Source organism: Delphinapterus leucas, chromosome 2, assembly GCF_059928025.1.
Source record: "Delphinapterus leucas isolate spDelLeu-1000000601 "Yukka" chromosome 2, BTC_Dleu_Yukka2, whole genome shotgun sequence".
NCBI classification, from domain to species: domain Eukaryota; kingdom Metazoa; phylum Chordata; class Mammalia; order Artiodactyla; family Monodontidae; genus Delphinapterus; species Delphinapterus leucas.
In genome coordinates, this window is record NC_143130.1 from 32372686 (window position 1) to 32399766 (window position 27081).

At 39.3% G+C, this 27081-nt stretch overlaps 1 protein-coding gene across 11 annotated transcripts in view; it reads left to right on the plus strand.

Annotated features, from left to right (window-relative positions):
* LARP4B (La ribonucleoprotein 4B) overlaps positions 1-27081 on the plus strand; it is an 88077-nt gene that overhangs the window by 535 nt on the left and 60461 nt on the right. For 3 of the 11 annotated variants that reach the window (XM_089906623.1, XM_089906627.1, XM_089906634.1), the window contains exon 1: positions 2769-26563. The exons of 2 other annotated variants lie outside the window; for them this stretch is intronic. In XM_089906623.1, the coding sequence (XP_089762749.1) occupies positions 26420-26563 (144 nt within the window). In that variant the 5' untranslated portion in view covers positions 2769-26419. Of the gene's footprint in view, positions 26967-27081 lie in introns of all 11 variants that reach the window. 6 more of the 11 variants (XM_089906630.1, XM_089906626.1, XM_089906632.1 and 3 more) reach the window with 6 other exon arrangements.

The window sequence follows — 27081 nt, forward strand, 5'->3', positions numbered from 1 at the left end:
GGGTAGGGTACGGGCAGCACCGCCGTCCGGCCCGCACTGCGGCGGCCTCGCCCTGCCCTCCGCCCGGGCCCGGGACCGCGGCCGGCCGGGCGGGGAGGGCCCGGGTCACTCGGACCAGGAAGTAGGATCCTGTTGCTCCGGGTATGCTTGGGACGGTCCCGCTCTCCTCAGAGAGGTTTGAGCAGAGGCAGATTCTGGAAGAATTAAGAAAATATTCTAAAGACGCCTTGTGTTCGAGAAAGGGGCAGGTCAGGAATCTCTTACCACCTGCTTCTCAGTCGTGTCCAATCAGAACGTAAAACTTAAGACTTGTTCAGACTTCACTGTAATTTTGTATTGCAACTTTCCGTGCAGGTCATCTTGTCTTCCCCCTCATTTCTACATAAAACGGTCTTTAATTTAGGCTGAGGTGAAACTTGAGAAGATTATCTGTAGGGTAGCTATCCTGTGCGTTTGAGACCCTCTCTTTGGCTGCACAGTAACTTGCCCTAAATGTTAAGTGGAAGTTTGAAGTTTTGGATAACTGAAGGAATGGGAAGAGTTCCCTGGACTGTTCAGGGAAATCAGGTTGTGTGAGGGTTTTTAGAAAAAGATAATATCAACTTCAATATTGTAAGCATACAAGTTATTTTCTTCTTTTTAAAGTTTTTCTCATGACATTTAGCTGGTCTCTTGTTTTGTGTTAAGTATCTAAAATGCTTTTGAAATAGGTTCTGTGTTGTAGTTTGCAAAGACCACAGTGGGGAAGAGTGACGTTCATTTCTTTGGAGGTCATAATATGTGCAGTGTGCAATTTCCATACTTCCCCACCTGCCTGGCTCCCTCTAATTTACAGTCAGGGTAATTTACAGAAGTTGAAATGGTTGTGGCTTGTCAACTTTTCTCTGTATTTAATATTCTGAAGGGCAGTTTTATAATCAGGCTCTATGAAATCGCTTGATGTAAGTTTGCTTGAGTTGCTAAGGTGGAATACTTTATGAAAGGCATCAGGTTAGCAAGTTTATTGTTCAACCATAAGTTTGATTTGTGTACTTCGCTTTGAAACTTGTGTTTAGTTAGAAATAAATTTCATCCTGTATTTTGAAAAGTTGATGTGTGTTGCCTTTGTAAGGTGAAAAAGTGGGTGTGTGAAGAGAGAGATGGCTTCTTATTGATTAGAAATTACCCTCTGGGGCTTCACTTTCTTATCTCTAAAAGGAGGATTATAAGGATTATAATAACATCAGCCTCATAGGACTGTTTGTAACATGTTGATGTTGGCTGTTTTTGCTCTCTTTTTTTATTACTCAGATTCTTATTCAGAATTTTGAAAATGGTGTTTACCTTATTACTGTTTTCAATATTCTTTTAGTGAGTGTCAGTTTTAATTTATTAACAGATTTTTTTTTTCCTTTATCACATGTATCTGGGCAGAGAAAGCAGGTCTGAGGACAGAATGTGTAGTTGGAGAAAGGATTTATACTATATTTGAGTAGGAGCCAGAGAGAAAATGGATGATAATATGAGAACAGAAGTTTCTTGGCATTTATTTTAACGTGTTTTGTTGAAGAGTAGCCAAAATTAAATGGCAGCATGTTCAGGGAAGATTTTGATTTTATTTAAGTTTCCTAGGAATTGCACTTTAAAAAAAATTGAGATTTGGAGAACTTATATTAATATGGTTTTCACAGATAAGCACATGTTTAGACAAATACGTATTTAAAATCTGTGGAAACAAATATTTTACTTAATCACTTGTTTTTAATGAAGCAGTCTTCATATATCATAAAACAGTTCCAAAATACTTAAGTGCAAGGTGGGAACATCATGTTTTTAATGTTAATAACAATGAACAGTGCTTTAAAGTAGCCCCACTACTTAACATAGATTTGCAACAATATTACAAGTTTTTGCAATGATAGAGCTGTAGTTGATGTTACCAACCATGTGGCTGACAAACTCCTTTCACTGTTAATTTCAGTGTCCTGCTGCTGGAATTCATACTTTGTGTAGTGATAACTAGGATTATAACCTAGGTCTTCTAATTTTAGTAACTTGTGTTTCCTTTATGATTGTCCCTTGAGATTGCAAAAAGCTCTGTAGCTATATTACTTTAAATTCCATTTGTTTTCGTCTTAATGTTTAAGGCAAAAGTTTCAAATAGGCTTTCATAACACATGCTGTACTCTTGCAGGGTTCTCTCATATTTAAGGATTTTTTTTTCCCGATTGGTAAATGCAAGAAAATCATGTATATTCTTGTAATTCCTCCTATAAGACCATTGACTCAACCTTTTAGTAATGTAGAGAAGAAAACAAGCACTGAAGTTGTGTTTATGGAAAGTACAGACACTGCTACAGGTTTTGGTCGCTTATGCTCCTTTGTAAAACTTTATTCCTGTAAAGAGTTCTCCTTTTTCTGTAAGAGCTAATTTTAGAGTACCTAGTAAAGGAGGCACTGCCTTCTGAGAGGGTTAAACTCACCAGACCTGATTTTAATTTAGTTCAGTTTGAACTTTTTGCTCCTAATTGTTGCACTTGTTGGTATCTTTGGAGCTACTCTACTTCTGGAGTTATCTTGATTAGAAAATGAATTTCTTTATTAGAATGTGGAATTGTAAGGTAGATAACCATTAGGTTCTCTTACTGAAAGGAGGAGGATATTTCCAACATGGAAATTTTTTTCCCTAATGTTCTAGCGCTTTATTTTTCCCACATGTAAATGTCTTCCTTATGATCAGGCAAAATGATTAAGTCAGCTTATGTTTCCTTCCTTCTCACCTCCCCCACCCCAAACCTTTTGTTCCTTCAGTGCTTTATAAACTTTTTCATCATTTTTTTGGAGAAGCTGTCATGGTTCCTGTGTAATCATGAAGGGTTGCAGGTGAGTGATGCCACCTCTTTTGTGCCTTCTGTCATGGTCTGGTTTCCTCTTTAGTGTCAGACCTACTTCCCTACTATAGTGAGACCTGGGCCACAGAGTGCATTCTGTAACATGGTGGACATTTCCTATTTAACTTAAATTTGATAATCCTTGAGGTGAGACTTAGTCTTCACTGAAAATGTTCTTTATGAAATCTGATATGCAAAAGTTTTGGCTTAAAAACTGATAAATTAGGGTGATATTTATTTGTGTGATAAAAATAAAATGCTCTTTTATTTACACACACCATTTTTGTCACACTGTAGTGAGAGGTTGCTTTAAAGGCATATCCTGATTGTTAGGCCCTTTGTAAAAACTCCTCAGTGACTGTCCCCTGCCTAACTAAGAAGTGCCCAGGGGCCTTGCCACTTCTGCCTTCTCCTTGCCGGCTGGGCCACCTTTGGTTGGCCTGCTCTGGCCACAGTCCTCTCCCCAAAACCATGGCCTTGTCTTTGCTCTCTCTTTCTTTTGCCTGGAATTGAAGGTCTTTTCTTCTTCTTTTTTGACTTAGCTCCTTAACCCATCCTTAAAAAGGTATTTCAGGAATGCTTGCCTTAATTTTTAATGTCATGCTGAGTGCTTCTCTGTTTCCATAGCACCCCAAGGCATTGCACTAATTAATTAATGTAAGCTTCTTGTGGGCAAGATCCTTTTATGTCCCTAATCTCTTTGCCCAGCCCAGGGCCAAGTGTTGCACTACAGATGTTGACTTTGTTTCACTAGAGGGATAAGGTACCTCCCACCTCAGTTTTAGAGGAATTATTTGCATGCTTTCATAAACAAACATGAAAATTTTTACTTGAAAAGAATGCAATAGAAAATGCATAAAAATTCTACTTACAAAATGTTAACTGACTTGATAGCTACATCTAGCACGTACACTATTTTAGGTGGAGTGATTTAACTACGTGACCTCTAGATAATATTCTTTCTCAGTCTTTAAAAATGTGCCCCTTTTGATAACAATATCTCTTACCTTCTTTATTTTGCTTTGAAATGAAAACAAATTATATTAGCCAAAAACAAAGCAATTACAATAGTGAAAATGTATTTTTAAACTTCAGTGGATTTTTCAATTTTTTATTCCCTTTTGAGAATCATTGCTCCATGATCTGGTGCAAAGCAGGGCCACTGAGAGGAAAGAGGAGAGTTCATTCATTCCTTTTTTGAGCAGGTATTTTTGATCAACCACACATTAGCAGTACAAAGATGAATGATACCAGAACTTTTCTCTAAGGCTTGTGGTCTAGAAGGAATTAAGACAGCGAATTGTTTTATTTAAAGTAAAGTAGACCAGCATTTTTGGACTCTTGAACCCTCTGTACGTGAACCTTCTTTAGGACTCTCCACTCCACGCTTCCTTGAGCAGTCCCGTTAGGACAGTCGAGTTTATTGTAGTGTGGAGTGTGGTGGACATCCCTCATTTCCCTTCCCTGCTTTATTTTTGTTTGTAGCACTTATTACTACGTTATAACATGCCATGTAATTTCTGTATTTTACGTACCTTATGTCTTCTTGTACTTGAATGTAAACCCTATGAAGTTGAGGGTTTCTGTCTTTTCTGTTCATTGCTATGAACCCAGACCTTAGAAAACAGTATGCACTAAATAATTGATGAGTAAATCCCAGGGTTGTAATGGTGAACAAAAAAGAAAATTGCCCTCCTTTCTGGAACTTTCTGTCCACTGAGGCAGGGAGACAAACAGGTAATGTTGTGCTGGGAGGTTGTCATGTAGACCTTGAGGGATTGGGCAGGGGGAGGGAGCCTCCTAGGCAGAGGATAATGGTGCAAAAACTCTGAGCTAGGAACTCATTTGGAGAGGCTGGCGACAGGGATGGGGTGGGCGAGGCATCAGCGGGGTCCTGCAGGGTCTGGAGCTCCTGGCATGGGTGAGAATTGTGCTTTCTATCCTAAGAACAGTGAGAAGCAGTCAGAGGGTTTGAAACAGGAGTATTCCAAGACCAGAATTGCCTTTTTAAGCAATCCTTCTGCTTTACAGAGACTTGTGTCGAAGGGGAGGAATGGATGCATACAGACTGGCTTTACTTGGCCCCAGGGTGGCAAGCTCTCTTGCTTTACACTTGTGTTTGTCACAGTGGAACAGTCCAAGCCCTGCTCTAAATGAAGAATAGGTTGCTTAGAACCCCTTTCATTTGTATTACACATAATCATGTGTGTTTAAAAAATACTTTAAAAATAGGCCTCAAACCTGCTAGCATTTGTCACTTGTTTAAAGTATACTTGTTTAAAGTATAAAGTATATTTGTTATTTCAGCTTTTATTAAGGCAGACTAATTAACAGATTCCTTTTTTAGAAACATCTCTGAAAAATGAGAACATTTTGTTTTCAGATTTCGAAAAGCTTGAAAATATAGGGATTAAAAACATAGTGACCAATTGGATATAGATTTACAAGTTGCCTCGATTATTATCTCTTTCTGAATATATTAAACATTCCCTTTTCAAATATTTTTTTCTGGAAATAATCAAGTCCTTTAAAACCTGTTCTTTAAATACTTAATACTTTCTGAACATTTTTATTTCTGTTTGTTGATTACATATGTCTCTGTATTTCATTGTTGAGATTCTACCATCTGTATAATTTCTGCCTTGCCCTGTACAGGTGACCCTTGAACAACGGAGGGGTTGGGGAACCAGTCCTCTGCACAGTTGAAAATCAGAATAGAACTTTCCAGTTGGCTCTCTGTATCTGTGGTCCCACACCTGTGGACTCAACCAACCTTGGGTCGTGTAGTACTGTAGTACATATTTATTGAAAAAAATCTATGTATAAGTGGACCCACGCAGTTGTGTGTTGTTGAGTCAACAGTGTGTGCATGTGTGTGTGTGTGTGTGTGTGTGTGTGTGTGTGTGTGTGTCATAAGCACACTGCGTATAGTGTGTACTGTAATCCATTGCTGCCTGGCTTCTCACAGCTCCCATGGTCAGGGAATAACAGCAGCCTTTAAAAGCAGACTTGAAGTCCCCATGGAGAGAGTTGCCTTTTAAAAATCTGGGTATTTAGAAGGCAAAAGCATTTGATCTTTGCTTGTACTTTTATGGCATGCTGGTTGTCATTTAGTGCAGAAGCTCAGTGTGGAAACCTTTTGGGATAAACCTTTCTCTGGCATTATTGTAAGGTCCATGTTCCTTTTGGATTCATATCTGTATCTCCAGTGATGTTTGGTGTCAGACTAGAATGCTATTTCTAGTTTCCCTTCGTACAGACCATTTCCCTTGGAGTACAGACCATTGTACAAGTGAGTAACTATGAGTCAGCAGTGTTTGCTTCTTCACACCTTAAATATCTAGGCAGGGGAAGGGCAGCTGGTGAGGACAGAAGGAAGCAGTGATTAAAGCAGCTCATACGTAGTACTTGCTGTCTGTGCGTGTGGCCCTTAGTTTTTCACAGCTCTTCCTATTTCTTTGTATACATTGACAAATTTTCCTTTATTCTGCTGAAATCATTATCTTTCAGGGCTCAGTGCAGGAGAGTTAATCCTAAACATGAAAGGACCGGAAGTAGAAAATAGGATCACCAAATAAAATTGCAGAAGCATTCAGGCACACAGATAGAATTTGAAAGTCTCTGTGACCTGGCGAAACTTTCAGTTTAGAGTGAAATGTTTTCCTACAAAAGAGTGGCTTGGGATCCTAAAATGACCGTAAATTTTAGTATTTTCAGTCACGGACACTCTTAGCATACTGTTCTTTGAAGTTTAGAATGTTGAGAGTGTGTTTGATTGTCATTGTGGAGGTTTTTAATTTGTTAACGTAGTTTTAAGTTTTTCGTGAAATCGCGAGATTACAGCTCAAGATAAAAAACCATAGATCAGGTGTTTTCCCAAATTCACTGTATGGCCACAAGTCATATTACAGCGGTCCTCTCTTGTCTGTGGGGGATACATTCCCACAGTGGATGCCTGAAGCTGCGGATAGTGCCATAACTCCTATGTAATTTTTTCCTATACATACATACCTAGGATAGAGTTTATACATTAGGCACAGTAAGACATTAACAATAATAATAAGATATGACAATTATAACAATATACCATAATAGGAGTTATGTGAATGTGGTCTCAAAGTACCTTATTGTACAAATTTAATGCCTTTTCCATCTTAACTAATCGTTTATCAAACACTGTGGCTATAACTTTTGCACTTTGAGGTGCGACAGAAAAACTAGCACGAATTTCTTTTTCCTTCACAATTTTCAGTGTTCGTACTGTAGATCTTAACCTCAGCACACAATTTTTTTCCTTATTAAGTCAGGAATTTTTACCTTTTCACTTAAAGGAAGCACTTTACAGCTTCTCTTTGGCATATCTAAATTGCCAGCATCACTACTCTTGCACTTTGGGGCAATTATTAAATAAAATAAGGGTCCCTTGAACTCCAGCACTGCCAGACTGTGATAGCTGATCTGATAGCCAGCTGGCTGCTGAGTGACTAATGGGCGGGATACGCGCTGCACAAAGGGTTGAGTCCCGTCCCAGGTGGGACAGTGCAAGATTGGGCCATGCTACTCAGATGGCGCGCAATTGAAAACCTATGAATTGTTTATTTCTGGGATTTTCCACTTGATATTTTTGGACCATGGTTGACCCTGGGTAACCAAAAGCATGGAAAGCAAACCACGGATAGGGAGGGACTACTATGCTAGGTAATATTCTGAGTGGGGCAAATGAAAGCTAGATCATTAACTTCCAATTTACAGTTTGATGCGTGGGGGTGAGGTTAGGTAGGTTTATTGATAATTGGTGAAGAATAAGTGTACTAAGTGTTTAATAATTAACAATACATGTAATCAGCCTTAATCCAGTTACATGGAGTAGTTTGGTTTTTTGTGTTTTTGTTTTTGCCGTACGCAGGCCTCTCACTGCTGTGGCCTCTCCCGTTGCGGAGCACAGGCTCTGGATGCGCAGGCTCTGCGGCCATGGCTCACGGGCCCAGCTGCTCTGCGGCATGCGGGATCCTCCCGGACCGGGACACGAACCCGCGTCCCCTGCATCGGCAGGCGGACCCTCAACCACTGCGCCACCAGGGAAGCCCGAGTAGTTTGTTTTTATCAGTGCCGTTGTTACCTGCCTGGAATTATAAGACTGAGAGGGAAACCTTTTATCCTTTTTGACTATTCATGTAATGTTTGGTGTGAATGAAATAACACTTTGAAGTAAGTCATTTTCTGAGACTTTTGAGTTTTGGTCTACATTATTTTATTAACTGAGATTTGATAATAGTTTCTGAAAATAACTGCCAGAAAAATTGTGTAGTATTACAGTTGTAGTGTGAGGGTTTTAGAGCTCTAAAGATTCAGAGACTGAAACCCACAGAAGTAAAATTAATTAGAAATACAGCTAGTTGGCTGGTGGCAGAGTGAGGACTATAACTTCGGTCCACTATTAATAGAACTCAGTAGGATACCTTTTAAGTTATACCCTTAACAGTGGAATTTCAAAAGAAAACTTGAAATTGGTGAAAGTGTTAGTTTTATGTATCCTATAGAATTTTAAGTCAGTATTTTATTGTTATGTTTTTAAAGCAGATTTGTAAAGCAGCCATTTAACTGTGCTTTTTAAAACATTGAATTAATGTTTTTATTCCAGGAAAATTAAGGGTTTTGTTTGTCATTTTAGATAATTTAACCTATTAGCTTTAATCCATTTAAAATCCTTCCTGTTAGGAAGGTGCTAACAGGTCTTTTGTCTGTATCATATATTCAGACTCGTCTTTGAGAAATAGTCTAAGGAAAATTCATTTAAATTCAGTGGTTTCCTTCCTAAAGCATTTAGACCTTAACATCCGCACCCCGGTGCAGGGCTCTGCCTTCAGGCTTTGGAAGCAGCAGCCCCTGTGTTCACACCCACCACCTTTCTGTGAAGAGGAGGGCGGGCTCCAGAGCTCTGAGCACCTCTCCAGGCCTTCAGTTCGGCCTTGTCTGTCTGTGTTCCTTCCTGCCGTGTGCCCAGTGATTTCACACCTCCACAGCCTGCAGCTTTCGTAAACGGAGACCTGAGTGCAGGTCATCCTCCGCAGTGTATTGGACTTGTAATTCAGGTGACCCAAAGCCCTTGCTGCTTTTTCCCCCATTTGTTCTTTGGAACATCTGTTTTACTGTTTAGGAAACTGAGGCCTGGAGACAGGTACCTTATATCACACAAGGGAGGAGAGCAGAAAATGGGATTTGCCTAACTTCTTGTTTCCAAGTCCACTGCAAATAGTGCCCAATTCTCAGAAAGCATAGGTGTCTTGCATAAAGGTGTCTTAGGTCCAGTAACCTGATAGATTTGAGAGCAATAAACACAGCATAGCTAATCATCAGAAATGCTGGCTTTAATTAGAAAGTTTTAATAGTTGTTTTATAGTGATGATTGTTGAGGTCAGGGGTAGCCCACAACAGAAGTCTGAGAGAAGGTCATTTACCTTGCTGAGCAGTAATTCAAAATTATTGGAGCTGATTCTGATCCTCATAGTTGGCTTGGAACTTTTATGGTGATGTTATTAGTTTCATCGTCTGTTGAACTGTAATCCTAAGTGGGCTAGGACTTGTGATCCAGTTACTTACAAAATGGAGATGGTATTATGTTGGAATATCAAATTGAAAGATTATCCAAAGTAGTACATGCTTTTGAATTATAACTGTGGAACATAAATTCTTTTTTCAAACATGGTATCACTTTTGTAAGGAATGCTTCATGTTAGGGGGTATTTGATGTATTTTAGTATTAACTGATTGGCACAGTCATTTTGGAAAACATGAAAGCGTGTTCAATTGTCAAACCTAATCTTTGAGGATTGTGATTAGGTTCTGTGCTTGGACTCAGTGGCTGTTACTTTCTGAGTACAATGTGGTACGGGTGTCCCTGCTGTCCTATTCAGAAGTGGAGCACTCCTCTGGAACCTTCCATAAGCCAAAATGGTATAAAGCAAAGAAGCAGTTACCTTAGGACACATCTTGTTAAGGGAGGCACAGAATAGATGGAGGTAAAGCCCAGATGCTCACAGACGCAGCTCACAGCCAGGTGCCTGGATGCTGAGATGCTGAGTGTGGCGGGGGAAGGAGCTCAGTGGGGCTGCTCTCACTGCTCTAGTGAGCGATGCCTCTGTAACTGCTGCAAAACGAACGCAGAAAGCTGCCAAGCCGCCATTTTTGATTTTCGCAAAAGCAAAAGTTCTCTTCAGGTCTCTTGGTTAGGTACTAACATAGGTACTAACATAGGCCTTTCATACAAGCAAACTTTGACAAAGTGGGAGATCTCTGTGTTTCATAGCTCCCTGGGGCCGGTGCCTGGTTGTTTGCTGGCACTTGTTTGAGCACATGCTCTGTGCTGACAGGCCCTAAAAATGCTCACCACCTGCTGGGTGGGGGTCCCTGCTCTTACTGTCCTCATCCCACGCCCAGCCTGATGTCATAGGTGGACTTGGGGTGAGGAGGGAATCCTTGAGCTCCTGGGTTTGTGTTTAACATTTCTAGTGTATGTCCATTTTTCCAGTGAAAGGAGTCATAACTTTCAGCATATTTTCAGAAGGATCTTTGACCTCTACTTTCTTTTTTTTTTTTTTTAATTTATTTATTTTTGGCTGTGTTGGGTCTTCATTGCTGCGTGCAGGCTTTCTCTAGTTGCAGCGAACGGGGGCTACTCTTCTTGGAGGTGCACAGGCTTCTCATTGAGGTGGCTTCTCTTGTTGCAGAGCACAGGCTCTAGGCACGTGGCCTTCAGTAGTTGTGGCGTGCGGGCTCAGTAGTTGTGGCTCACAGGCTCTAGAGCGCAGGCTTAGTAGTTGTGGCACATGGGCTTAGTTGTTCCGCGGCATGTGGGATCTTCCTGGACCAGGGATCGAACCTGTGTCCCCTGCATTGACAGGTGGATTCTTAACTACTGTGCCACCAGGGAAGTCCTGACCTCTACTTTCAATACAAATAATAGGTTTTGTGTGTTTGCCGCTTAGGAATTTCTTCTGTGAGTTGTCATTTTGATAATTAAATGTAATTTTTTATTGTCAACATCGCTTTGTATTTAACTCTTCTGTATGTTCAGATCCCAAGTGCACACTTACGTGTATGTACACACATGTACACACATATACAAAACCTAGAGAGTATCTAAAATAAAGTGAAAGTGAACTCAAAGTAATTTTACCGTGATCTAAGAATGTTGCCTTTTCCCACATTAACACATCATTTGGAATATTCAGCAACAGAAGCTTTCACTTGGAGTCATCTCATTTTCTGAGCTTTATATTTTAAATACTAGGAATTTCCTCCCACATGTTTAGTGCATGAAAGATGAGATGATTAAACACATTTCCTGAGATTATGCTCTGTTGGGTACTGTATCAGGATACAGCGGTCAAGAAAGTAGATACTTTCCCACCCTCCCAGTACTGGAGAGATGGCTGCCTCGCTGCGTGTAAAGGGTTTGCAACTCAGGCTTTGTGGAGAGCATGGGGAGTGACATTTCCAGCTGGGCTGGCTGGTTGGTGTCCCAGTGTTCTGAGTGCCTGCGTGGTGGGTGTATGCTGAGGGTGGGATGCAGGTCTCCTGTTTCAGGAGTGTCATTCTGCGGAAGGATTGGTGGGACGGGGAAGACCTAGGAGGTTGGGGTAGTCATTCTGTGCAAAGATTATGGTTATTGGAGCAGTTTAGTGACAGTAGAGGTGAGGAGGTATAAGCTTATGTGAGAGAAGGGGTTAGAAATTTATTTGCAGGTTTCTGGTTAGAGCAGCAGGGTAGATGATGTACTGTCTTTCCTTGAGATTGAGGGATTGTCAGTTTTTGTTTGTTTTATATGAGAATGGATTTTTTTAAATGGTTGATTTTGAGGAATCCATAGGTCAAAAAATGTTTGCCAGATATTTGCTTAGATGCACTGAAATTTAACACATGGTGTTAACTGAAATCAGGAAAAGCTGAGAGCAGGAGGCCCAGTGAGGTAGAAGCTCCAGGTGATGATCTCCTGGTGAAACCAGCTACATGTGGGCAGCAAAGTGCTGGGGCTGGTGGGCTGCTCTTTGTTTTCTCTCTGTTCCTCTTCCTCCCAGTTGAGTTGTTTGCTTACACAAGCCAATTAAGTTTGTCCCCGAGTTTGTTCAGGGCAGTTGTACTCATTAGTAGATGATTTAACTAATACAAACTGATAAAAATAGTACAAAACAGTTATCATAGGAAAACTAATTTGAAAACTTTGGAGTGTCTCAATAAAAACAAATCACCAAAACTGCTATTAAATTAGGTAGATGGATATGACAACTATAAAAAATTGGGGAATAATTATTCTAGAAGCATTGCGCCATTCAGATTATTTTTTAAGTATCTAAGTTGTACTTTAAGGAAACAAGTGAAAGTCTTAGGTGATTCATTAGGATGTGGTTTAGGTGAGAAAGAAATAAAAGAACGTCCAATAGACTAACTCAGTCTAAGAAAAAGGCCCAAGTGATGAGTATATACAAGTTCAAGTGGCTCAGGATTCATGTATCAGGTTTCAGAATCGCCTCCCTTACTATACAGTTACTTCCTGTCACATAGGATGAGAGAGCATCCAGGGAGGGTCAGAGAGGAGGAGCAGAAAAGCAGGCACATGAGGAAGAGAGCGCTTGCAGAGGCCGCCTTCTGGTCCATCTAGCGTCAGGCAGGCGAGTGGCCGTCTTGAAAGGAACAGTGTCCTTGGAGAGGCTGCATCTGGTCCAGGACCCCCCCCCCAGTCACTTGGTTTTGTTCTGCTTCTCTTGTCTCCACTCTCCCTCCCTTGCGCTCTGTCTTTGGAGACTGCACAGGCTGGGCATGTTTAGACAGGGACAGGAGGAAGAGGTTGAAGATATAGGAAAAGAGAAGGGAATGGGATCCAGACCACAGATAAATGACCAGCGCTCTTACAATTAACAGGTAGTTTTTTCTCTAAACCTTCTCTGATATAGAAACTGCAGAGAAAAACTCATTCATTTTCATGAAGTTTTTAAAAGTTGTCTTAGGTGCAGGTTGTATGTATTTGGGTTCCTTGCCTTGACTTTCGAGGTCTAGTTTTCAAGAGCTATATAAGATTATAGTGTTATGGAATATTTCCCTTTCACCAAAGTGCTAAGAAATATAGGTCTATTAGAAATACTAAATTCAGGAAAGGAAAGATGCACATTAACGTAGATCTTGAAATAAGTCATATTTTATCACTACTTATAAAGCTGTTAAGTGGCTTTTAATTTTTAAGGAAGATGATTTGCATGTCAGGTAACAAGATTTTAGGGAAGACCCATAGGGCTGTACATGGGGCTTGAGGAAGATAGGTTGCCCTATTTATTACGGCCATCTGTTGCATCAAATACAGCTCTTTACTGCTTTGGAGCTCTGCAGACCCTGTGGGAATTCCATTGTCCTTCCTTTGGAGAAACATTACATATTCAAGATGTTCTTGCTTTGTTTTGGTTTATTGCTTAGTTTATTAATGTAGATCAGAAGTACCTTTTCCCCACAGCAAAGCTTTTCTTTTTTCTTTTTGCGGTACGCAGGCCTCTCACTGTTGTTTCCTCTCCCGTTGCGGAGCACAGCTCCGGACGCGCAGGCTCAGCGGCCATGGCTCACGGGCCCAGCCGCTCTGCAGCATGTGGGATCTTCCCGGACCAGAGCACGAACCCGTGTCCCCTGCATCGGCAGGCGGACTCTCAACCACTGCGCCACCAGTGAAGCCCCAAAGCTTTTCTTTTAATTTAACATACTTGAAAATTACATGTTGGTAGTACTTTAAGAAATTAGTCTGTTACAGGATGAAGAAGTGAAAATATTCTGTCAGTATCAGGTGTACAGTTTTTTTTAATTACTGAATTTGTATATGGTTCCAGAACTTCGAACAATCGTGCCACCTCTAGTTCTGGTTTTGTGGCGCCCTCCTAGGAATAATAAGCATGTCCCAGTTTGAGCAGCACAGGGTTAAAGCAGCTCCAAGATGTTTCCAGCTCTGACGTTCTGTCATTCTTTAAAATGTTGAGTTCTAAGTTTGCTCACCACCCCCCACCCGTCTTCCGCTTCAGGTTAAAGAGTATTGTGCTCTTTCAACTGAAAAACTGTAGTTATGTGATTATAAATTGGAAAGCACAATAGAACGTGATAGGCAGTCCTTGAAAAAATGCAAGATTCATTAAAAGGGTGAGGTGAATAGAGACTTTTTCCCATAAAAAGAGTTGAAGAAATGTACTGTCTAGAGTTTATTTTTGAAGAGGGCTTCTGGGTCTCTTGAAAGACACTTTTGTGGTATTGGTTCAGACTTTAGGTACAGGTGTATACTATTGGTATATTTGGCTATCAGCATTTTTTGTTTTCAAATGTAAATGAGAGAAAGTGATTTTTGTGGAGAGTTTCAATAATCTCAAGAAAGTGATCACATGTTCAAAATGAAAGTAACAAAGCTGTATAGTTTAGAAAAAAAAAAAAAACTACATATGCTCAGTCCCCTAAGGTAAAAATAAATTATGAAAGATACTGAATGAAGCAGTTCTGCTCTTTGTCCAAAGGGTGATATTATGCATGAAAGGTCAGCAGTGATTGTTTTTTCCTGCTCTGGACTGTAGACACGTTCAGCTTTCTATCAGCAAGGTTAGTGTGTGTTTGAGAACAGAGACACGTGAATAAGAGGCGCAGGCGCTCACGCTGGAAGGGCCTTTGCAGCAGGTGAGCAGACTGATGTGAGAAGGACTTGGGGGTGGAAGTGAGGGGGCCTGAGTGAGGCAGGAGAGGTATAGGGGGGCTCTCAGCCCGGCAGACTGCTGGCCAGACCCTGTGCACCTGGCACGTGGGGGGGCCCTCACTTTCAACCTGGGAAGTAGTTCTTACTGAAAAAATGCTGATAAACAGATGAATGGAGGTCAGAATACATTCTAAACAGGCTGGACTCAGGACCATTAGCTTTCGAACTATGAAATTGAATATCTTTGTTAAAATAAAAGTATTTCTTGGCATATGTACTCCTTCCACATTAGGCTGAGTGGTGTGGACGTGCTGCCTTGTGTCCTGTGCAAGCTGCCAGTTTGGCCCTGGCACTTCCTGGTCGTGTCCAGAAAGATGTGTCAATTAGCAAAGCTTGCACTGGTGAAAAAGTATGTGGCAGTTTGAGGAGATGCTCTTCTGTTGGAAAAGGAGCAACTCATGATAAGAGCAAGAGGTTATACTTTGAGGGCAGAAAGGCTATATCTCTAAGGATGTGATTCTCTGCTTCACCTTTGCACTCACATTTACCAAAATTTTACAAAACAGCCATTACGACCACTTGCAAAGTAAGAGAAGGATTTTTAAATCTTCTTCATATTGCTTTACTTGTTTCAAATAATAGTTTATTTAGGGTTCCTTATAACCTAGTAAAATAATCTTCTCAAATATTTGTCTTCTCCAGGGCAAGATAATATGTCATAAACCAATTATAAGTCTTAAAGCTGCAAGGGACCTTTTTCACTTTTTTGTGTGGAATTATCTAGTAAAGATCTAAATTGGAAGCAATTAGTAGAAAAAAATTATAATGTAATTTTTATGGTATATGTGTCATGTAGATACTTTCCCATTCCTATTTGGCTAAGAAATAAGTTTTTGCATGTTGTGTTTGATTTTATGCCCTCCCTAGGAGCAGAACCAGATCAAACTATGAAAAAGTTACCTTTTCCTCCTACTGTCTTTTTCAATAGAAACACAGGTATGCATGTATAAAAGGAAATTTAAAAAATTAATAGCAGTTTATTGGCAGCATCTGCTTAGGAATACGTATTTCTATACTGGGCGCCAGTTTGAAAGCGTAATTAAACAACTACTCCACTGAGATTGGATTGCTCTCTTTTCATTCATCATCACTGTAGGAAGACAGTGGAAAGAATGGACTATCATAGAGATATTGAATCTTAAAAAGCAAAAGAGCTAGAGTAACAGCTTTCCTGGAGACAGCCGTCTATTGCTCTGTAAATGTTCCCACTATTCAGGCCTACAGATTCAGTTGAGGATATAATCTGTGGAAGGTGCTGTGGAAGGTGCATAAGCTGATCTGCCCCAATATGAATTATTCTGCTGTGAGACAGGAATATGCATTTTAGATACTGTAGGGTGATGCAGACAGCTGTGAGGTAAACAGTACAGCCCAGCCGGCAGTAGGAGACAAGTATATGATAACTGTCATTCCCGTTGTGGTGTTTGATTTTCTTACACCTCTTTATCTAGAGTTGGGCATATTGAGTTCATAAAATATTTAAGGTACAATTCTTAACACACATCCTTACAGTCCCAAAATGCTAGAATTGTGCTTTGATGATTTGATTTAGCTTCTTTGACCATTTTTGTCTTTTTCTAATGAGATTATTTAGTTTCACATGTCTGGGAGGTAAACTGTCTTTCTAAAAAGTATGGTTAGACATTGAAAGTAACAGATTTTAACTTTTCTAATTGATTGTCAACGGGGTCACACACTACTTAATTAAGACAATCTCTGAAGTTATTAGTAATCCATTTTTCATATATAGATAAAACTGTGTTTACTTATCTAGTTGAATATTTACTGTTTTTTTTGTAAAATGATTCCAGTTGTTAGGCTGGAGTTCTTAGAACATATGTCTGTGTGATAGCATCGTGAATCGTCCATCTCCTCTGCTTGTGCTGTGTTCCTTAACTCATTACTCTTGATCACACACAGTTATTAGGCGTTAGAAGAGACCTTAGCATATGTGGCTGCAAATGCAGAAAGAGTATTTAGACAACGGGATAGTAAAACCATATGTATTTGAGTGTTACTGACAAAACGAAGCTCTTTGGGGTAAATTGTAATATATCACTGGTGGGATATATTTTCCTGTTGTGTCCTATACATACTAAGAAGAAGCACATGGATACCTTTGAGAAACTAAGGATGGTAAGGGAGAGGCACACGTATGGTCACTGCTGTAAAGAGCAGAGAGGCTGTGGTGCGTGAGGAAGGGAATGAGAAGGGGAATCTAAGGTTGCCTTCAGGAAGGAGGGAGGAGCGTTCCAGGCCAGGAGAACAGAATGCAAAGAAAGGTCTGGAAGTATTCAAGGGTTCAGTGAATACAGAGCGTGGGGGGAAGTCTGTCCAGACTTCCTGACTTCAGAATGTTTTTAGATTCAGAAAAGAGGCTTTGTATTTGGCACCCATATAGTGGAGAGTTGTCTTATGTGAAATGTGTACCTTGTAAGGTCAACTCACAAAGCAAAAATTGTCTCTACCCTTGAAAATTCCCCAGGAAGGTGCAGTGTATCATCTCTCCACACTCTACTTTTTATTCTGACTTTGAATCAGATCACTTTTTGTTGTAAAGAAAGATGAAGTATTTGGCTTATATTTAGGCACCATGTTTTTTTCTTTTTTTTAAACCGCTTATTTTAAGTGCCAAAATCATAATCTGCACATTGGTAGAAAATGAATATTACCATAAAAGGGAAGAAGGAACGAAGAGCAGCTAAGGAAACTATAGGTACGTCTGAGGCCCCATCACAGTGGGGCGTGTGCCCGTTAGTGTGGACTGACAGGGTGAGCTGCCTGCACAGGTTCCTGTGACCCAGCTCACTGGACCTACTAGCCTTGTGGCCTTGACTGCGTGTCCTCTGAACTCAGTTTCCCAGTCTGCTAGGTGGCCGTGAGACCTAACAGAATTAAGGTTAATTTAGTACTATGTAAAGTACTTAGAATAATCGTTGCACAACAGAGATCCAGATGCTGATTCTAATCTAGAGACAAATCATCCATGTTTCCATGTTACCTTTTTGTACTAAGAAAAAGAATTTCATGCTGTTTTAGGAGAATGATACCTTTTTTTTTTTTTTGGCTGCGTTGGGTCTTTGTTGCTCTGCATGGGCTTTCTTTAGTTGAGGCAAGCCGGGACTACTCTTCGTTGTGACGCACGGGCTTCTGATTACAGTGGCTTGTCTTGTTGCTGAGCGCAGGCTCTAGGCGCACGGGCTTCAGCAGTTGCAGCACGCGGGCTCAGTAGTTGTGGCTCGTGGGCTCTAGAGCGCAGGGTCAGTAGTTGTGGTGCACGGGCTTAGTTGCTCCGGGACATGTGGAATCTTCCCAGACAAGGGATCGAACCCGTGTCCCCTGCATTGGCAGGCGGATTCTTAACCACTGTGCCACCAGGGAAGTCCCGAGAATGATATCTTTATTTTGACTGTTTTAGAAATTATCAAATTCTCTGTCCTTATTAATTGAAAACCCATTGAAGTGCGCCAGGCATGTGTTTGAAAATAAGGCTCTTAACCTCTAATTGTTTACTATTTGGGTTGTTTCCACTTTTTGGCTATTATAAATAATGTTGCTATGAATATTAATGTACAAGTTGTGGTGGGGAAATATGTTTTCAATTCTCTTGGGTGTATACCTAGGGATGCAATTGCTGAGTCATAATGGTAACTCTTTTAACATTTTGAAACTGCTTACCAAAGCGGCTGTACCCTTTTAAATTCCCACCAGCAATGTATGAAGATTCTCATTTCTGCACGTCCTTGTCAGCGCTTATTATTTGTCATTTTGATTATAGCCACCCCAGTGAGTGTAGAGTGGTATCTCATGTTTCAATTTGCATTTCCCTAATGATTAATGATGTTAAGCATCTTTTCACCTGCTTATTGGCCATTTGTATATCTTCTTTGGGGAAATGTCAATTCAGACTCTGCCCATTTTTAACTTATTTGTGTCTCAGTTTTGGGAATTCTTTATTCTAGATATGTGTCCCTTATGAGATATATAACTTGCAAATATTTTCTCCCGTTCTCCATATTATCTTTTCACTTTCTTGATGGTGTGCTTTGAAGCACAGAAGTTTTAAATTTTGATGAAGACCAGTTTATTTTTTCTTTTGTTGTTTCTGCTTTTGGTGTCCCAGCTAAGAAGCCATTGCCCAGTCCATGCTCATGAAGCTTCACTCTATTTTCTTCTGAGTTTTATAGTTTTAACTCTTATAGGCAGGTGTTTGCTTCATTTTGAGTTAATTTTTATAGAGAGAGTAAGTTTAGAGGTCCAGCTCCATTCTTTTGCATGTGGACAGTCAGTTGTCCCAGAATCATTTGTTGAAAGGAGTATTTTTTCCCCATTGAATGGTCATGGCACTCTTTTGAAACTCAGTTGCCCATAAATATAAGGGTTTATTTCTGGATTCTTAATTCTGTTCCATTGATCTGTATGTCTGTCTTTTGGCCAGCACCATACTGTTTTGATTTTTATAGCTTTGTAGTAACTTTTGAAATCAGGAAGTATCAGTCTTCCAACTTTGTTCTTTTTTTTTTTTTTTTTTTTTAAATTTATGTGGGTGCACCGGGTCTTAGTTGCAGCAGGTCAGGTTCCTCAGTTGCAGCTTGTGGGCTTCTTAGCTGCAGCTCGCTGGCTCCTTAGTTACAGCATGGGAACTCTCAGGATCGGTACCGGTACGCATGTGGGATCTAGTTCCCTGACCAGGGATCGAACCCAGACCCCTACATCGGGAGCACAGAGTCTCAACCACTGTGCCACCAGGGATGTCCCTCCAACTATGTTCTTTCCAAGATTGTTTTGGCTATTTTTGTGCATCCCTTGCATTTCCATAGGAATTTTAGGATCAGTTCATCAGTCTCTGCAAAAAAGGCAGGTGGGATTTTGATAGGGATTGCATTGATTCTGTGGATTGATTTGGGGAGTGTTGGCCATAAGAGTAGCACGTCATCCCATCCATGAACACCAGGCACTTGTCCATGAGAACTAGTTATGTCTTTTATCAGTGGTTCTCAAACCTTGTGGGCTCAGGACCTCATTACACTTTTAAACATTGAAGGTCCCTAAGAGGTTTTCTTTACATGACTTATTTCTATCTATATTTATATTAAAAATTAAGACTTTGAAATTTTAAAAATGTATTTTTCTTTAAAAATAACAAACTCCTTGCATGTAATATAAAATTGCCTGTGAAAAAACACCAGTCTTTTCCAAAAACAAAAAGTAATTTAATGAGGAAAGTGGCATCATTTTCTATTTTTGTGAATCTCTTTAATGTCTAATTTAATAGAATCTCGGCTGTAATCTCATCTGCTTCTGCATTTGCTCTGTTAGTGATGGGTTATTTTGGTTGAAGTGTAAGAGGGAAAACCTGGCCTTACACAAATATGTGGTTGGGAAGGTGAGGTTTTTTTTTACATCTTTATTGGAGTATAATTACTTTACAATGGTGTGTTAGTTTCTGCTTTATAACAAAGTGAATCATATACATATGTTCCCATATCTCTTCCCTCTTGCGTCTCCCTCCCTCCCACCCTCCCTATCCCACCCCTCCAGGCGGTCACAAAGCACCAAACTGATCTCCCTGTGCTATGTGGCTGCTTCCCACTAGCTATCTACCTTACGTTTGGTAGTGTATATATGTCCATGCCTCTCTCTTGCTTTGTCACAGCTTACCCTTCCCACTCCCCATATCCTCAAGTCCATTCTCTCGTAGGTCTGTGTCTTTATTCCTGTCTTACCCCTAGGTTCTTCATGACATTTTTTTTTCTTAAATTCCATATATATGGGTTAGCATACGGTATTTGTCTTTCTCTTTCTGACTTACTTCACTCTGTATGACAGACTCTAGGTCCATCCACCTCACTACAAATAGCTCAATTTCGTTTCTTTTTATGGCTGAGTAATATTCCATTGTATATATGTGCCACATCTTCTTTATCCATTCATCTGATGATGGACACTTAGGTTGTTTCCATCTCCGGGCTATTGTAAATAGAGCTGCAATGAACATTTTGGTACATGACTCTTCTTGAATTATGGTTTTCTCAGGGTATATGCCCAGTAGCGGGATTGCTGGCTCATATGGTAGTTCTATTTGTAGTTTTTTAAGGAACCTCCATAATGTTCTCCATAGTGGCTGTACCAATTCACATTCCCACCAGCAGTGCAAGAGTGTTCCCTTTTCTCCACACCCTCTCCAGCATTTATTGTTTCTAGATTTTTTGATGATAGCCATTTTGACTGGTGTGAGATGATATATCATTGTAGTTTTGATTTGCATTTCTCTAATGATTAATGATGTTGAGCATTCTTTCATGTGTTTGTTGGCAGTCTGTATATCTTCTTTGGAGAAATGTCTATTTAGGTCTTCTGCCCATTTTTGGATTGGGTTGTTTGTTTTTTTGTTACTGAGCTGCATGAGCTGCTTATAAATTTTGGAGATGAATCCTTTGTCAGTTGCTTCATTAGCAAATATTTTCTCCCATTCTGAGGGTTGTCTTTTGGTCTTGTTTATGGTTTCCTTTGCTGTGCAAAAGCTTTGAAGTTTCATTAGGTCCCATTTGTTTATTTTTGTTTTTATTTCCATTTCTCTAGGAGGTGGGTCAAAAAGGATCTTGCTGTGATTTATGTCGTAGAGTGTTCTGCCTATGTTTTCCTCTAAGAGTTTGATAGTTTCTGGCCTTACATTTAGGTCTTTAATCCATTTTGAGCTTATTTTTGTGTATGGTGTTAGGGAGTGATCTAATCTCATACTTTTACATGTAGCTGTCCAGTTTTCCCAGCACCACTTATTGAAGAGGCTGTCCTTTCTCCACTGTACATCCTGCCTCCTTTATCAAAGATAAGGTGACCATATGTGCGTGGGTTTATCTCTGGGCTTTCTATCCTGTTCCATTGATCTATCTTTCTGCTTTTGTGCCAGCACCATACTGTCTTGATTACTGTAGCTTTGTAGTATAGTCTGGAGTCAGGGAGCCTGATTCCTCCAGCTCCGTTTTTCGTTCTCAAGATTGCTTTGGCTATTCGGGGTCTTTTGTGTTTCCATACAAATTGTGAAATTTTTTGTTCTAGTTCTGTGAAAAATGCCAGTGGTAGTTTGATAGGGATTGCATTGGATCTGTAGATTGCTTTGGGTAGTAGAGTCATTTTCACAATATTGATTCTTCCAATCCAAGATTCTTGGATTCTTTGATTCTTCCAATCTCCATCTATTTGTATCATCTTTAATTTCTTTCATCAGTGTCTTATAATTTTCTGCATACAGGTCTTTTGTCTCCTTAGGTAGGTTTATTCCTAGATATTTTATTCTTTTTGTTGCAGTGGTAAATGGGAGTGTTTTCTTGATTTCACTTTCAGATTTTTCATCATTAGTGTATAGGAATGCCAGAGGTGCATTAATTTTGTATCCTGCTACTTTACCAAATTCATTGATTAGCTCTAGTAGTTTTCTGGTAGCATCTTTAGGATTCCCTATGTATAGTATCATGTCATCTGCAAACAGTGACAGCTTTACTTCTTCTTTTCCGATTTGGATTCCTTTTATTTCCTTTTCTTCTCTGATTGCTATGGCTAAAACTTCCAAAACTATGTTGAATAAGAGTGGTGAGTGTGGGCAACCTTGTCTTGTTCCTGATCTTAGTGGAAATGCTTTCAGTTTGGGAAGGTGAGTTTTTAATAGTCTTTTCATGTAACCTTGAACTTTGATCTTACACCAGAACTCCACTGAGCTTCTGTGAGGAGAGAAAGAGGGTGAAAAAGACATGTCAGCATTCGTTTCAACCTCGTTGCCCCAGAAAGGGCCTTTGGGACCCCTGATGGAGCCCAGACCACACTTTGAGACCCCCTGTCTCAGAGAACAAGACTCATAGTATAACTTCATGAGAAAATGTTGTGATAACTGAATGACAGTTTTATTACCCATATTGACAGACAGCTGGGTCAGTACCTGCTCTTTCTGCAGGAGAGACTTTTCTCAACCCTAAAGGATTAGGTGGGTGGTTTGTGAACATGGAATCAGCCAGCCGGTGAGTTTTATTAAGTATGTGTGATATATAAATAATAAGTTATTCCAAAAAATTGAGCCTACAGGAATGAAACAAAGTGGAACATGATCCTTGAGTTTTAATCTTAATCACACATTGTTACTCATCTGGTGTCCTTTCCTTCCAGTTTCATTTGTTTCATTTTTAAATATTCACAAAGCTCTGTGAATTTTAAAAACATAGTTGTAATTATACTGTCCACAGTTTTATATCTTGCTTTTTTACTTTATGTAATCTTTGTGAATATTTTTTAATACTTGTAATATATTGCTTTTTTTTTGCTTTTCTGTAGTTAGTTTTTATTTCCCCTTTTTTGACTAAAGCTTCCATGAACATTTTTTATAAAATGGTTTACATATTTTTGAATTGTTTTATTAGTACAGATTTTAAATAGAAGTAAGTATGGGAAGTTTTGGATGTGTATTTATACTATATCCTAGTTAGAGTTTTCTTTTTGGTTTTTATTATGGAAATTTTAACTACACAAGTAGGGAGGACATTATAGCAGTCCTCCACGTACTGTACCCATCATCTAGTTTCAGCTACCATTAACTTGCTGCATTCTTGTATTTCTGTTTCTTCTCTTCCCTTAAACTTACAAAAAAGTTATTAGCATATTTCAAAGCAAATTCCAGATGTGTAATTTCATCTGTGGTCTTTTAGTTTATGTCTTTTAAAAATAAGACATTTAAGAGTAAACAGCCACAGCACCTTCATTGCACTCAACAAAATTAATAATCACCTTTTATCAGCTGGGCAACGTTCAATTATTCCTGTGAAAAATGTCATTTTAACTTAATTTATTCAAATCTGGATCCAGATACAGTTCTCACATTACATAAGGTTATTTTGGTTAAAGCTCTTGTATTTTGTAGCAATAAAAGTCTCCCTTTTTTTTTCATGTCGTAGATTTGCTGTAGAAATGAGGGCATCTGTCTGTAGTATGCCCCACGTTTTGGGTTTAGCTAGTGGCTTTGTGTTGGTGTTATTTAACACATAGTGTTCCCAGAATTTCCTTGAAATTGGGAGTTGGATATAGAGGTTTGATTGAATACAGGTTCTTTTTTTTTTGGCAAGAATACTTCATAGATCTGATACTCTTTGTCCCATTAAGAGTGTGATACCTACTTGTTGCACGTTAGTGATAAGATTGAAAAGTAGCTTCAGTCCCTCTGAGCCAATCATTATAAGTTCCCCATGAGCTCTTCCCCTAGTTTTAGCAGACATCAACCATCATTTCATTAGATGTTGCAACATTTTGATTTTCTAATGCTGTTATTCACTATGAGTTTTTAATTGTGGTTCCTGTATAGTGAACTGTGTGCCCTGATCTTTGGTTTTGCTGAAACAGTCATCCAGGAAAGGCAGGCTGATGCTTGTTTCCTAGAGTAATCTTCAGAAAAAGAAGTTGGTATCATAACAGCATCCAGAAGTGACTAGTATAGTGGTGGCGTTTGAACTGTTGCGGATTTTTGTATGTTTGTTTCCATTCTTTCTTTGTGCCCCTCACATTCTCTGTCTTTGGCCATCTGGAGCCCCTCCCTTCCTTTCTTGTTGCTCCTGTGATGTGACCACAGGAGTCTTGGAGCACTTCTTTGCTGTCATGATAAGGTGTGCCAGGTTCATCTCAAATTGAGCAACGTTCTGCAAAAGTGTGGCTGAATGAGGAGGCAAGACTGAGGGGCTGTCACAGGTTGGAGGAGACTGGAGAGAAGTGACAGCTCAGTGCCGTGTGGGATCCTAAAGTGGGTTCTGGTGTAGAAGGAGGATACTAGTAGAAAAACTAGTGAAAGCCAAAGAAAATATACAGTTGACCCTTGAACAACGCAGGAGTTAGGGGCGCTGACTCCCATGCAGTCGAAAACCAGCATGTAACTTGGCATGCAGCCCTCCATATCCACAGTTTTATACCCTGGTATCCTTGGTTCTGCATTTTGGATTCAACCCAACCACAGATCCAGATCGTGTAGTCCTCTGGTATTTTTTATTGAAAAACGTCTGCATATAAGTGGACCCACACACCTCAACCCCCGTGGTTCAAGGGCCAACTGTAGTTTAAAAAGTTACATTTACAATAAATAAAAAAAGATTATGTAGATCTTACCTAGCTTATTTGATTTTATGTTTGTATTTCCTTTTATGCTAAAAATGAATACTTAATATCAATGTAATTCTTATTTACCTTATCGTATTACAGTGTGTATATGTGTGTATATAATATGTAAAATAGTTTCAAAATAATACCAACATTTACCCCAAAGAACAAGCCTACTGGGTGCATTTTAAGATTTCTTGGTGAGTTTTTAGGATTTTGTATGCAAATACTATCTTTTAATATCACTTAGAATAATTCTTCTCTGGATATTTATGCCACTTTGATATACAGTTATGTTTATTTGAAATTGATTTATATTTTTTTAAGGATTTCTTTGTCCCAAAAGACCTAAATAAATATTTAATTATGAAACAAACATTTCAGGTGTATGTGAAAAGAATTGTTTAGAAACAGAACTAAGAGAACTATACTCTCCCAAGTAGTTAATAAGGTTAATAAAACTTTTTGAGGTGGAGCTTTGACAGATGGAATTAACCAGGTCTGCTAGCAGAAAGGCCACTAAGTAGGCAGGTGGGCCCTCTGATTTCATCTCTTTGTTTTTTCTGTAAAGAGAAAATGAAATCAAATCAGGAAAATGACTCCTTTTGTTCAGCTCGTTAAAGCTTTGTGAAAGCTGCCTCTGACCCCTATCAGGTTGTCACACTACTAGGTCTTATGCCAGGAAATATTTTGCTTTGACAGTAGATCTATTCCCCCCTTGCCTATTTGTCTTCACAACCTAGAGACCTACCTTTATGCCAAGAAACAATAGTTTGTATAGTGGTAAGTCTTAAAATAGTTTTGGTTTCTTGAACAAGTAATGAAAAAGTTATTTTGTTATTTATTGGAACTGTTGTCAATCATACTCATATTCATCATCATACTCATCATACTCCTAGTCTTATTTCAGATTCAGATATTTGATAATAAGGTTAATTTTAATGCAAATTTTAATGCTTTGTATCTCTGTACAGCTTGCTTAATGAGGTGCATATCAGTAACCCCTTCTGTTGGCAACTTTTCCAGTTGTTGGACTTTTTTTTTTTCTTATTAGTTATCTGTTTTATACATATTAGTGTATATATGTCAGTCCTGATCTCCCAATTCATCCCACCTCCACCCCACCACCACTCCCTGCTTTCCCCCTTGGTGTCCATACGTTTGTTCTCTACATCTTTGTCTCTACTTCTGCCTTGCACACTGGTTCATCTGTACCATTTTTCTAGATTCCACATATATATGTTAATATACGATATTTGTTTTTCTCTTTCTGACTTAGTTCACTCTGTATGACCGTCTCTAGGTCCATCCACATCTCTACAAATGACCCAGTTTTGTTCCTTTTTATGGCTGAGTAATATTCCATTGTATATATGTACCACATCTTCTTTATTCATTCGTCTGTTGATGGGCATTTAGGTTGCTTCCATGACCTGGCTATTGTAAATAGTGCTGCAGTTAGCATTAGGGTGCATGTGTCTTTTTGAATTATGGTTTTTTTCTGGCAACTTTTCCAGTTGTTGGACTTTTTTTAAAAAAAAAAAGTGTGTCAGGTCAGTAATAAAGAGATATAGTCGTGTGATGTAAAGATTACTTGTTTATAGATAGGATGCATGGGTCAGATCAGGACCACTGTTCTGTTATATAAACTACTGCCATGGCTACCTTTTTAACCTTTTATTATACAACATTTCAAACATACAAAAGTAGACGGGGTCGAATCATGAACCCTCATTCACCTCTTCTGGGAAGAACAGTTGTGAACCTCCATGTCTCTGCCCCACATCATGGTGTTTCCCCTGTAAGTATTTAAATATGCAGCTCTGAAAGGTAGGCTCACTTTTATTATTATTATTAAACATAACCACAATATCATGACATCTAAGAAAATACAGGAATTCTTTAATACTGTCAAATATCCCATCACTATTGCTTCCCTGATTGTCTTTGGTTTCAGTTTATTTGCATCAGATAAAGCCATATAAACAAAATAAAGCCATAGTTTGGCCAGTATGTGTATCTTGTCTCCTTTTGTGTTGAAGAAGCCAAGGCTACTCATCCAGGAATTGCGAGCTTTGCTGAACCCCTTGGCATTACTCTGTGCTTGTGCTTGCTGCAAGTTTGTAATAAGATCACGTCCTGGGTTTGTTGTTTGTTTTGCAAGACTACTTCCTATCTGGTAGTGATGCTGTTTCTATTATAAGGTACATAATTTCTGACTGTCTGAAAAAATATAGGTAGTAAATATAATAAAGGACTATTGATTTTTTTTCTCTTTTAGGTATCATATCTTGTTTTCAACCAAACTTTTTTTCCTTT